Source organism: Pagrus major, chromosome 5 (genome assembly GCF_040436345.1).
Source record: "Pagrus major chromosome 5, Pma_NU_1.0".
In the NCBI taxonomy this organism is placed as follows: domain Eukaryota; kingdom Metazoa; phylum Chordata; class Actinopteri; order Spariformes; family Sparidae; genus Pagrus; species Pagrus major.
The window spans coordinates 36,566,509-36,579,742 of NC_133219.1; the positions used below are offsets into that span (position 1 = coordinate 36,566,509).

At 43.7% G+C, this 13,234-nt stretch overlaps 1 protein-coding gene across 1 annotated transcript in view; it reads left to right on the plus strand.

The window, feature by feature from the left end:
* Positions 1-13,234, plus strand: part of ank1a (ankyrin 1, erythrocytic a) — a 105,036-nt gene that overhangs the window by 63,930 nt on the left and 27,872 nt on the right. The window contains exons 4-5 of the mRNA XM_073467208.1: positions 9,829-9,930; positions 12,457-12,555. Coding sequence (XP_073323309.1) covers positions 9,829-9,930; positions 12,457-12,555 — 201 coding nt within the window. The remainder of the gene's footprint in view (positions 1-9,828; positions 9,931-12,456; positions 12,556-13,234) is intronic.

Genomic DNA, 13,234 nt, shown 5'->3' on the forward strand with positions numbered 1-13,234 from the left:
ACACTGAGCAAAAACACATTTTCTGAGTTTAGTGTTGCAAAGACAACTGGATTGTTTCCCTTTTCCTCCGAGTCGCTAATAACAACAACAACACAGCACAAACATGAGTTTAAGCGGTCATTTAGTCTATAATAGAAATCGATAACGAATTAACCTTCTTTTTCCTGGGTGACAGACAAAATCGTGTAGGGATACCGAGGTTTATAGGGAACCAATGTAAACACTGATGTACTTCATAATGATATACTGAAGCAGAAAACTTGTCTGTTGCCAGTTCAAGTCCGTTGCCCTCTATAAACACCTCCAGAAACCCTCCGTCATCACTCTCTTGATCCTGCCACACCTTCAGGAGGTCTTGTCAATAAGGAGCTGATAAGTTATCGTTCTCCTCCTCAGAGGAGTTGAGTTGCTCTCTGCAGGCTGAGCCAACGGAGGTTTGTTTCAGACAGGAAGGGTTGCAGTCCGTCTTCGTTGAAGACCACGGGATAATTTGTCATGTCTTCATGGACATTAGTGTCCGTGGTCCCCTGCCCCACATTCTTTGGCAGCAGAGCTCTCATCACTGTCCAAACTTAATACTGTGGACAGGGGAGGAATCCCACGTGATGTTTTCGCCCAGGTCACGGTCCAGTGGCACTGAGTGGTGCGTAGCCTTCTTTCTACATTGCCCCCTCCTTCCCCTCTCCTACAAGCATTTATCTCTCTGCATGGTTTTGGCAGCGATGTGCTTTTCCCAGCATTTAGCCAGGAGAGGGAGAGAGGAGGGGAGAGGTAGAGAAAAGGAGGCCTTTTCAAGCAAGGAATGACGGACGCTTTATTAAAAGAGGCAGGGCCTTTTGAGAGGCTGGCCCCTCCGCGCTCCCCCCCACCCCCGTGTGTCTGGCCCATTGTCACGGGGCGGTGGCAGCAAACCCCCCCGCCAGGCGCTTTGTCACTGTAAGTCACCTCACAGACTGAAACAGACCCACTCCGAGAAAAAAAACACTCCCATTCTCCACAGTAACTCTACGCTATTCTGGTACTGCCTGGTCCGTGAAAAAAGAAAATGATTGTCTGGCTGTCAGAAAACATACAGGAGACACGGAGATGGGCGTGACGTGTGGGTGAAGACGGGACAGGAGAAAGGAGGGATAAAGTTAGGGTGACAGAGTGTTGGGGCGCAACAAAACCTGAAAAGGTGGAGAGGATAGATGAGGTGGAGAGCAGAACATAGAGTGTGATGGAGGGATAGAAGAAGGGTGAGAAAAAGTTTGGAAATGAAGGAGGACAAAATTAAAAAAAGCGAGTGAGGCTAAATTAAAAAAATTAGTTAAAATGGTCGGGGATGCAGGCAGGAGAGTGTCGGTGAGAGTGTGCGGTGCCCATTTGTTTTTGGCTGTGTGTGTGAAATGTGTGTCTTTAGATACAGACAGCATTCCTCCAGAGATAAACCCCTGGGCCCCCCGTCCCCTCAACCCCCACCCTCCACCAGTCTCTCCACCCACCATGCTTACTCAAGTGTGTGTGTGTGTGTGTGTGTGTGTGTGTCGGGGCGTCCGTGTTTACGTTGGACGGGGGTCTGCGTGCCCTGTACCGCGGCACTTGCAGGGGGGCAACAGAAAAAGACAGCTGTGTGTTTGAGAGAAAACAGAAAACGTAAAGGAAGAGAGAGTGGAGGGCCAACAGGCATGCCAGTCAAGACCGTCACTTTTGGAGTGAGTACCACCATCTTCTGCTGCTGTCCGTCTCCTCCTTACCTTCCCCTTCTCCTACGCTCTCGCTTCCTCTCTTCGGCTGTCACTCTCTCTTGTCTCCTCGTATTATCTCGCTCTACCTGTTTGCTTCTTTTACCGCTGTCTTTTTTTTTTTTTTTGTTGCAGTGTTTTGCTCTGTTTTGTAAAAATCCTCGGTTGCACCTGCCAAACGCTCCCCGTCTTTATCCTTTCACATCAGACGGTGAAAGTTGCTCCCAGTTTTTAAATCCATGTCTTTCATCTTGACTTTTTTTTCTCTAACACGTGAACATTGAAGTGTTTGTATTTACTCTTTGTTCATTTCATTGAAGCTCTTTTTTTTTTTTTTTATTTAGCACATGCCTCTTTTGCAGTCGCTCCTCTGCTTGCTAAGTAGCGTTTCTCGCTTCTCTGTCCGTCCACATAAACTGTTTTTGAAGACTTCGCTTTCATGGCTTGTTTTTGTTTTCAGCCCTCTTCAAAGAAAAAAGAGAAAGAAAGAGGTGCAGGTCATGGAGATGTAAACATCGGTCCTGCTTATAAAATGTGAAATACAAAATAACTTGTGAAGGTTTTTAATGGAAGCTGATGAAGTCACAGACCCAAACATAACCTGCCCTGATCAAACCCCTCCGACCGAACCTCCCCCCAGCAACACGGGAGGGAGTATCTCTGAGAGTTGTGATGCATGTGTGTCCAAGATTAGTGTAAAGTGCGTATATGTGTGGGTGTGTATCGTGTTCTGTTTTTCCTCCTTAATCTTGTTTTTGACTCCATTCGTTCCTCTATTTGATGTTCAGATTGTAGGATGTCAACCAGGATTAGCAGTGGTAAGTAAACTAGAGGTCAGTAAACTGATTAGCGGGTCAATTAATGAGATCCTTTCAGTGTGAGACTATAGACTATTTAAACGACTGAGCCAGCGGAGGTAACACAGGGCACACGCTCACAAGGCCCACCGCCACCAAACCACCGTTTACCCGAGAAGTTTTACTGTAGATTCGTGGAAATGTGCCTTCTTATAGTTTACCCGTCTGAGGATGAACTGGAGTCAGTTTTTTACAACTCCGTCAGTAGATCTGGCAGTGTTTCATCGTTGCATCATTTAGTTCCTTCCAAAGATAAGATAAATGTGAAAGTAAACAGACCGACGAGCCAAACGAAGAAAAGTGGCCAATGGACAGTTTCCACAGCCAAAACATCCTCGTCTAACTGAGAACTGATCAACACGGAGCTATTTTTGACTTCTTTTATAAACTGTTGAGTAGTTTTATCTGAAGCAAAACATGTTTTCAGGTAAAATCTGTAAAACTAAAAAGTATCTGGTCACTATTGCGGTCGAATAAATAAAGTGTAAAGTAATACATACAATATTTCAGTATAATTGTCGTATCTTAAAAAAAACAGTGGGCATTAGAAGTATTTGCATTGTTTACTTAAGTAAAAGTAGCAGTACAGCAGTGTAAAAGTACTCGGTTATAAGTAAAAGTTGTACATTAAAAATACAGAAGTATTTTACTTGAATTACTTAAAGTATCTGTAGTACTCATCATGCAGAAAGTCCCCTTTCAGAGTTATTATATAGACGGTGTTGTTAAAAGTACTCTAAAGTTATACTTGAGTAAATGTAAAGATATTGTATTAAAATATTACTCTGGTAAAAGTGAAAGTCACTCATAGAAAAAGTATTTGAATAAAAGTCTTAAAGTATCTGATACTAAATGTACTTGAGTAAATTATACATGTAGTTGCATGTATATATATGCAGTATACTATGTTTTGACTGATTATCAGCCTACAGTACTTGAATAAATGTACTAAGTTACATTCCTTCACTGTATATAGCTGTCAACAGGGAGCTATTTTGACTACTTTTATATACTATTGAGTAGTTTTTTTATGAAGTAAAACAAATTCATAAACTCATCACATGTTTTGTAGATGAAATCTGTAAAATGAAAAGGTAACTAGTTACTATTAGTGGTCAAAAAATGTAGTGTAAAGTAAGTACAGAGTGAGAAGTACCATATTTTACTCTAAAATGCTGTAGAGTAGTCGAGTAAAGTATAAAAAACAAAACACACTTAGCTACTTCCAACACTGCAAAAAAATACATTGCAGATATGCTTTTATCTTTATTATTAAGAAATTGTATATATATTTTCTTTACATTTCAGGTCAGAGGTTCAGAAGTTACTTATATTCATATTTATTTATATACTTTATATTCTTTTGGTCCCTCCAACACTTCTATTCTGTATAATTACCATGACACACAGGATGTTTACCATATCGTGATCCTATCCTGCATAGCATCCATACTCTATCTCCTCCCTCTGGGTTTCACCCTCTTTGTCACCCCCACAAAAGATCACAATAACCATGACAATCTCATCTTCAGGCGCAGAGACTACAGCAGGGCCAGATATAAAGAGACAATCAGTGAGTACGGCAGGGACAAACAGTGAAAGGCCGGGAGGGGGAGGCAGGGAGTGTGAGAAAGTAAATAGTAAAAATGGGACAAGACGCTTCGCCTCATACAGGCAACAGGAGTGGACAGACAGTCAGATTTACATACGGACAGACGGACGGTGTTGAGTGGGGGAATGTAACAGCTCCATCCCGGTGCCTTCGCTCGCTCGCTTCCTGTAAATGTGTCCATAGCTGAACGCTCCCACGGGTCTCAGTCTGACCGACTCTACACTTACTACATCTGTGGAGCCGGAAACAGCCCCTGCCGCCTGCTCAACCTCCTCAAGCAGCCTGAGAGATGAAGGCAGAGATGGAGGCCCAGGAAAGAAAAAGGACAGAGAGAGGGGAAAAAAAAAAAACCAATCTCTAGAACAAATGCAAGTCAGCAGAAAAGGGGTGATGAAATGGCTGTTTAAGCACTCTGCAGTGATTTCCATATCCGCTGTTCGGTGTACAAGAGAACCGTCCAATCACACTGTTGGTTTAAGTACATCAAGACATTCAGAGTTCAGCAGGGAGAAAATATAGTTTGGTGTGGTGGCACAATTTATGTTGTTTAAAGTTCAGGGAGTTATTGCAAGTGAAGCAGGACTGGAGACATGCTGAACATACGTAGGCACCTTATTTTCACCTTTCTGCTGGGTGTACAAATAGCTGTAGTGGCTCCTAAAATATTTATGATTGCACCTGGTGCTGTGTCTGCAGATTCATGTTGTTTGTGTGTCTGTGTGTGTGTGTGTGTGTGTGTGTGAGGGAGAGAGAGAGTCTGTTTCTTGTGAATTTTATGTTAATTTAATAGAAATTCAGAGATTCTCCGAAGCAGATAATGGCTCCGTATTACAGTAAAATCATCCTGGATCTTTGGCAGAGAGATTCTCCCATTGACATTCAGTGGAAGAGCTCCAGGATTTGTCTCTCGATTGAATTAGCAAAACGGTCTCGGCTCTCTTTTGTAGCACTGAGACCTGTTCTGATGTAAGACTAACCTGTCTAGACTGTTTGGAAGGACGTGACATACTGAAAGGCAGCTGTCCAGTGGTAGAGCTGATTACTCAGGAGATAATTAAATTGATTAAAAAGAACAGGTATATATATTTATATCACAAAAATCTTCATACTTTCACATCGCCAGGCCTCTAAAAACCCTTCAAATTAAACCAAATGTGAGGGGAAATTGTTCTTTGGTTGATATCACATTCATATTAAGGCTCTAACTTCTGGTTTCAAGTTGATATCGCTTCATTTTAGGGGTCAGAAGTTAAAAAGAAAGGTTGGAGCCCAACTTCTGCTCGACATAATGATAGAAACAGTTAAATGTTCTAAGCTAAATGCTAAAAACCAGGTTGTTTTCCACATTAGAGCAACAGAAGCTGTTGTTAGAGGTTACTGTGATTGCAGCGCAGCATTACAGTATCTGTAAGTAATCCTGCAACAGTGTGCATACAGCCAGCGCAAAGAGACAAGAGGGGGGAACAGTTTGTGCCAAGATTCAATTCAGATGTAGAGATACTGTGTCATGCAGAAGTTATTACAGCCATTTTCCGTCCCTCTGTAGACACAGAACAGCGTCGTCTCAACGCCCGATCTTAAACACGAGCTCACAAACACAGTTTACAGACGGTGAGAGTCGACTTTCTGCTCTCGTAACTTCCCATTCATGCTTCACGTTGCCTATTTCTTCCCCTCTCACACACAAACACACACAATCTGATTCCCATTCAGAATCATCACACACACACACACACACACACACACAATCGATCCCTTGTGAAAGTGATGATCCTTTAGTCGTCTGTTGCAGAGGATCTCCGTGACCTGGATGTTGATCTCAGGCATGCACGCTCACATACATTAAGTACGTATACGTTGAGTTTTTCAAATACTGCAGTCCACCAGCGAGGGTGGTGATGTCATTCTGTCTGCTGCAGCGCCCGGCAGAGGAGGCGAGCATGGTGGAGAGAGAGAGAGAGAGAGAGAGAAACGTAAGAAGAAGAAGCGAGGGATGGAGAAGAGAGGGAAGGCAACAGGGAAGAAAAAGCCGAGATAAAGACGAGGAGAGGGGAGTTCAGGGCAGAGGATTTTCTGTGATGAGATAGGGGAATAATTTGACTTGGTAATTTTGAGCTTCATTATAAGGAGCCTTGCACTGTCTCTGCCTGAGGACATTTGCACGCACATCGCACGGCAGCGTGTGCTGATATTGTGAATGTTAACCGTGGAGCAGCTGAGCAGGTTTATTGTCTGTTTCTGTTGCTCCAGACAGTATGATTAATGTGCGAGCTCATTTTTCTTTTTATGCTCAGCCCACCGAAGACCCCAAAGCTTGTCCGCTCTCTACGGGGATAATCAAGGGAGACACACATTCATCTTAAAACATACAGGAGTCCAGCAAGATGTAGCAGAGGAATCACCACTGAACATTTTTAGCCTGTGACATGTGCACTGCACCTGTTTGTGTCGGAGTGAGTGGATGGGTGTGGTTCCCCCTGCATCCTTATCTCACCACGCCACACACTCACTTCTTGACGTCAACAGATACAAACAGAAACATGCTGAGTTAAAAAAAAATGCAGGCCTGGCCAAAAAAGAAAGTAAATTTGCGACATCTTAAGCAGTCTCTAGTGTGAGTCTCTGTGGTGTTGTAAACTTCAACAGGCTTGTTTCTGGGGGGGCAGTGAAGTGAGTCCAGCAGAGGGGCCTCAGTCAGGGTTCACCATGGTGTTACCATGCCACCATTTGCTGAGGGATCGTGTATATTGTGTCAGGTTGTGTGTGTCTTCGCATCAGCTGTATTTGCTCCTGCTTCGATGGAGGGATTTTTCTCGTATCGCCATGGCAGCGTCTGCAAACATTTCACGCTACAGAAAGTATAAAACCCATATTAAAAAAAAAGATACAGAAAACAGAGTACAATACCTAAAAGTGAGAGAGGAGTTGTGTTGTAAAAACTACCCAGTCGTACTTGAGTAAAAGTAAAGATATCGTGCTAAGATATCACTTTGGTAAAGATGAAAGTCACCCGTAAAATAGTACTTGAGTAAAAGTGTGTAAAGTATCTGATATTAAATGTACTTAAGTATCAAAAGTACAAGTAAAAGAACGTTATACATACATGTAGTGTGTACTATCATTGGATCTGATATTCAAGATTTCAAGATAAAATACATTGATATAAAATTGTGCTACTTTGTCTCTGATGCAGCATGAAATCTGCAAAGTAACTAAAGTTATCAAATAATTGTAGTGGAGTAAAAGTACAGTATTTGCCTCCAAAATGTAGTTGAGTGGAAGTATGAAGTAGCAGAAAGCACCTCAAAGTCTCACTCACTATGTCAGTCACTGTATATAACATTAGAAATAGTTGGGAGGTTACTTGAATGATGTTACAGACGACAAAAGATGCAGAGCAGCAGACTAAATGTTATTTTCTACACAAAAAATAATGTATTCAGATGTAACCTTTGTGACAACCAACATTTTGATTAGTAACTAATTAAAGTACATCTTTTTCTCAGTAACTTTGATGTTACAGTTACATTCATTGTATGTATTTAATTATGTAACTAGTTGACAACACTGCATATTTGCCACTGGTTTGTACACTCACACACAGCCTGACTGCAGCGTATACAAGTCTTGCGTAACATCTTTAATGTGAATCTCCAACATACACAACACGTCCGTCTGTGTACACTCACAAAGATTCATTTGTGGAAAACTGTGCTGTTTTCAGATGCTACTTCTCAGTATGGTGATCGTAACTCTGCTGACAGGTGTGTGTGTGTGTGTGTTTGTGTGGGAGGTGTCCTGGGGTCAGTCTGTTGCTCTGCAGCAGTGTAGAGGAGGGATGTTTGTGAGTTTTGAATCTTGCCCCAAGTGAAAGTGAATGAGAGAGTCTATGGGAGAGGGAGAGCATGGCTCACCAAGACAGCTTGGCAACTGTGAGTAAATAAAACTGTTAACTGAGACACTGAAAGAGTTAGTCGAGGGACTTTTTTTTACTGTTTTCTGTATCTTTATTATCAAAATATCATATAGTCGACTTGTAGGTCCAGTTTGATGCATTACAGTACAACATGTACACTGTTTTTCTTCTTTTTTATGTGTGGGAATGTCTAACAGTGTTTTTTCCTGTCAGCATGTGTGTGAGTGTGCCTCAGAGGCTTTGTGCTGCAGTGTAGTGTGTCTCTCAATTGTCTGTGAGTGGAAGCTAAAAAACAAAAACACATCTTATGGGAATGACAGCGCTCAGAGGCGAGGAGTGGCGCTCGGCATGAGTCAGTGTACTCGCAGAAAAAAAAAAAAGAAGCCCCGGGATTTATTACTTTTCCGCACAGGAAGCTGCACGCTGTGTGAAGTTCATCTGATAAGTCGAAATTTTGCCCTTGTATAAATTTCATCTCCACGCCAGATATGAGGACGAGGAATCACAGAGAGCGAATGTTCTGCTGCTTCAATCAGCTGGAAGCAGCTTTTCCTTTTAAACTTTTCCCTACCTTTTTTTTTAAAGTGACCTCTCTCTTTGCACAGCGCTGTGCCATTGGTGTCATGCTGAGGGTGTGTTGTGTCATTTGTTGCTATGCCTCTACTTCAGGCATGTGGATCCTTTCTCTTTTTTTTACCCAGGCTCTCTCCCCTCTTTGTCAAAAAGAGGACCAACAACCCTGTCACAACAATGGACAACACAGCTTAAGGCATTGGTTATGACGTTGACAAAAAGCAGGCTTGTTTGGTGTTTTTTTTCCTTTTTGGATCAGAAAACAGCTACCGTGTGAGGGTTTTATAAATGAATTTACTCGCTGCACAAAATGAATGGGACGGCTGATTATTTTTCCTGACCAGCATGTTGAGATAGCTGGTTAGACGGAGGGGAGGGGACGGAGAGGAGATTATGTAAATGAAATGAAAAAAGTGCTGGGTTTGCCGCAGTCGAGTTTTCTCCCTGTGGTTTCTCCCTCGGCCGCTCCTGCTTCTCCTCCTCCTCTCCTCTCCTCTCCTCTCCCTCGCTCTTCCCCCGTGCCGCATGAGTGATCCTGTTTCAGCAGCACCCCTGCCTGCCTAAGAGAGGCACGAAGCCCTCAGACACAAACAAAACACAGACAAAAACACTAGACGTGCCATGTGCCGGCCCGTGAGCCAGAACTCGCCAAACTCTCTCTCTCTCTCTATTCTTTCTCCATCCACCTTGTGTCTCTTTCTCTCTCTCTCTCTCTTTCATTCACACACACATATAAACTCAGAGTCCGGACAAAGAGCCGACAGTCTGCTGGAACGACAGACGCTGTCGGTATTGTCACCCTGGTTTTTTATCACCTGAGTCCAGAGCAGCGGATTGGACTTTTGTTTGGGAGTTATTTGGGAGTTTGGCTGCTTCACCACACCCTCTGAGAACACACAAGATGCAGACTTTTCAAACTGCACTGTCCAAGAAAAATCTCACGGGGCGGAGTGACATGAGAGGAAAAACTGATGGATTACTCCTGAAACGGTTTCAGTCCTTTAAATGCCTCTGAAGAAATATTAACCAAGCTCTGTCTCCCTCTCCATTTTCCCTCTCCACTCCTCTACTTTATGTGCCTTTCACTTTCTCTTATCCCCCTTATCCCCCCTCCTCTTCCCCCCTTTCTCTCTTTTCCGCTTGCAGGCAGATGCTGGCAACAGTTTTCTCCGAGCGGCCCGATCTGGCAACCTGGACAAGGCCCTGGAGCACATCAAAAATGGCATCGATATAAATACAGCCAATCAGGTGAGAGAGCTGCGCATTCCCCCAGATTGAATTGGTCGAAGTTATAGCTTCCGGCTGGCGGGCTCGTCTAACTGCGAGCCAGTGATTTTTATTTATACCAGTCTTGGCCAGGAAATTTGTGCTTATCTGCAAAAAACCTGAGCCTCGATTGTGCTGCGTTGTGGAGCTTGGCAGGAAGAGAAACAGAAGTATTTGAGTATTTATGAGTCTTCATGTGCCGCCGATGGCCCACAGACGTCTCTCTTCCTGTCTGCTTTTTAACTTATTCAATTAAACTTCAGGAGGCTGATGGACAGCTCGCCTCTCATTCAAAAACAAGAACAGCAATGTGTGAATGGAGAAGGCAGCACTTACATGTTTATTCCACAGATCATGTGTATCACCTGTTGTTGTATTATGATTTCTATAAAAACATGTTTTTGAGCGTCAGTGTGCATGATTGTGTCGGACTCACTGTGCTGCTCTGTGCCCATCCATCTGCCTGTGCGCTCAGTCATGCACTGTACTGTATGTGCATGCTCAGGTAGACTGTTAATCAGTGGCTGAAGGTGGCAGGTGGAGTCTCTTGGGTCTCCGGGGGAAGGCGATAAATGGGGCAGGGGGTTCCTCCTTCGCCCCGTCTCTTCCATCCTGCCTCCTTTACTCTGACGCCTGTTCCCAGAGTGTCCAGGAAGAGGAAGCGTTTGTGGGCTACGACCGCTGCCCTCAGGCTACTGAAACCTGGCCAAAAATTGTGTGTGAGTGTGTGTGTGTGTGTGTGTGAGTGTGTGTGAGACAGAGATTCCTCTGGCTCATTAATCTAACTTAGTCATGGTTTCCACTTCCATTCACTTCCTCAACATTTTGTAATTATTGCTGGTAATGCTGCTGTCAGGGTTTCTATGAGGCTTATTTTTTAGGCCCCCACGTAACAACACATTCATTCATGTGCGGTGACACCGTACAGTGGCCTTTACTGGCAGACACCCTCACGATTGATGAAGGGGAGACACCTCATGGAGCAAAATTAAAATGACATGCAGAAATACAGTCTGATAACACGAGTGTTTGACTTTCTCCTGAATGACATCGTTTCATTTCATTGATGACATGGATATTTGTCACTAGAAATTGTGTTATTTTTACTGTTTTGGTGTTAAATGTGAGTTTTAAGTGATAAACTGCAACATTCTTCCTGTTTGCACGCACATCGCTTTGTAGTTTCACACTTAAAGCCGCTGTATGCATGCACTGATACTGCAATTTAAAGCTACAGCCTCTTCAATTGATTATTAACACAGGTTAATCTCTACTGTATATTAGAATAGTGTCACCTTTTATTTGCCTTCCAAGTGAAAAGTTGTGGATTGTCACTTAAACTACAGTGGTGAGAGTACTGTTGTTTTTTGGTTGTGTGACTGCAATCCATTGCGAGTCGGAAGTCGATATTTCCCGGTCGGTATTCCCGACTTCCAATTTTAAAGTGTCCCAGTGCGTTTGCTCGTGAAAAAACGGACGCCCACGGCAAACTGTTTTTTTTTTTTTAAGGCAAGTCTGTGAAGTTCACAAGTAACTACAGCAGCTGATTTAACAGATTAGGACACTTAGAAAGAGAAAAGAGGAGTAAGCTCGTACCACATGCTCTCAAAGACTTTTATCCAGAATGAATCAACTGAACATAAACACTGGATCTTGCCCGAGTTTCCGACTTGGGTGGCTCGTGGTCGTTTTTTCCAAGAGTACAATGAATTGCAGTCCTGATGCTGTATGTATGTATGTACAGTCTGATGGGAGGCTTGACTGTGGCAGGTGTGTTTCCTTGTCTGAGTGGACACCAGGACACTGCTCACTCCTGCCCTCCCCTTGTTGTGTTTACCCTCCTCTACTGCCCCTCTCGACCTAACCACTGCTCCGCTCCCCGTCTCTTCTCCTGTTCGTGAACTGTTTTCTAACTCATCTCCCGATTTTTTATTTCTTGCTCTCCCCCCCTCTCTCTTGCCTCCCTTCCCCTCCCCTCCCTCTCTCCTCTGTCTGCAGTAGAGTGATGGTGTGCTGTGGTCTCCCCACTCAGAGGAATAATATCAGTGGTGTGGGAAAGGTCCAACCTCACATGTCCTGTGCGGCTGAAGGAAGGCTGTGTGAGGTCAGACCTATCCCACACGGCTCGTATTCTTCCCAGCCACGAGACCAGCGGCCTGCCATCCCCCTCCCGTCCTCCTCCTCCTCCTCCTCCTCCTCCTCTTTCTCCTCCTTCTCCTCCTCTCGCCATCATTAATCAAATAAAAATGTTCCCTCCTTGATTTCATCCCTGTAGACATTGTTTTTGCTAATGACCACTCTGAGAGTACTGCATGCGTGGTGTCCAGTGTAAGTATTTGCCTGCTTTGGTTTGTGAGTCACTGTAATTAAAAACAAGTTTCAGTCGGCATGGCCTACATGTGATTGTGTGTATATGTGTGGCAATTTCTTTTCATATTAAGAAAATATTTGTGTTCGTAGTGTGTTGAGGACCCTTCAGTATGAGGTCTACTCTGCTCTCTCACTCAGAATGGGCTGAACGGGCTGCATCTGGCCTCGAAAGAAGGCCACGTCAAAATGGTGCTGGAGCTACTCCACAATGGAATCGTTCTGGAGACCACCACGAAGGTAAAACACCAAGACGACCATGTTTACTCCTCAGAAAATCAAGGATCTCACTTCTTGTCAGTAGCACCGCCAAGAAACACTCACATAAACCCTGTAAAACTATAATGTGCAGGTTTATACACGGATTAAAAGTCCAGTGTGTAGGATTTAGAAGTGAAATGGAATATAACGTTCATAGTTATGTTTTAATTAGTGTGTCATCACCTGAAGGTGAGGCTGAAACTCGCATATCTGCAGAGGGAGCGAGCCCTCTTCCACACAGTCAGCCCTGTTGCTTCTACAGTAGCCCAGAAGGGACAAACCAAACACTGGTTCTAGAAAGTGAGGGCCTTTAAGTGGCCATCAGGGGTGAAGGTGAGAAGAGGGGTGTTCAGTTGATTGCAATCTGCAGCCCCACTGCTGGAGGCTACTAAATACTACATACTGAACCTTTAAATAAATCAGATAAGGTATTAGTGAGCTTTACAGGTGCTGGTAGGTGGATTTTGGTTCCAGTCCTCATTCTAAGCTAATGTGCACCAACATGACAGCGGTATTAATCCTCTTATTTAATCATCCACAAGAAAGCAAATTAGTGTATCTTTAGTGCGTCTTCAAATGAGAAAGTCAGGTTTTTACCATGGCTAGGTGACAAGCTCATCATTGTTGGTACCAACAATGAGTGTCTCTTAATAAAAAC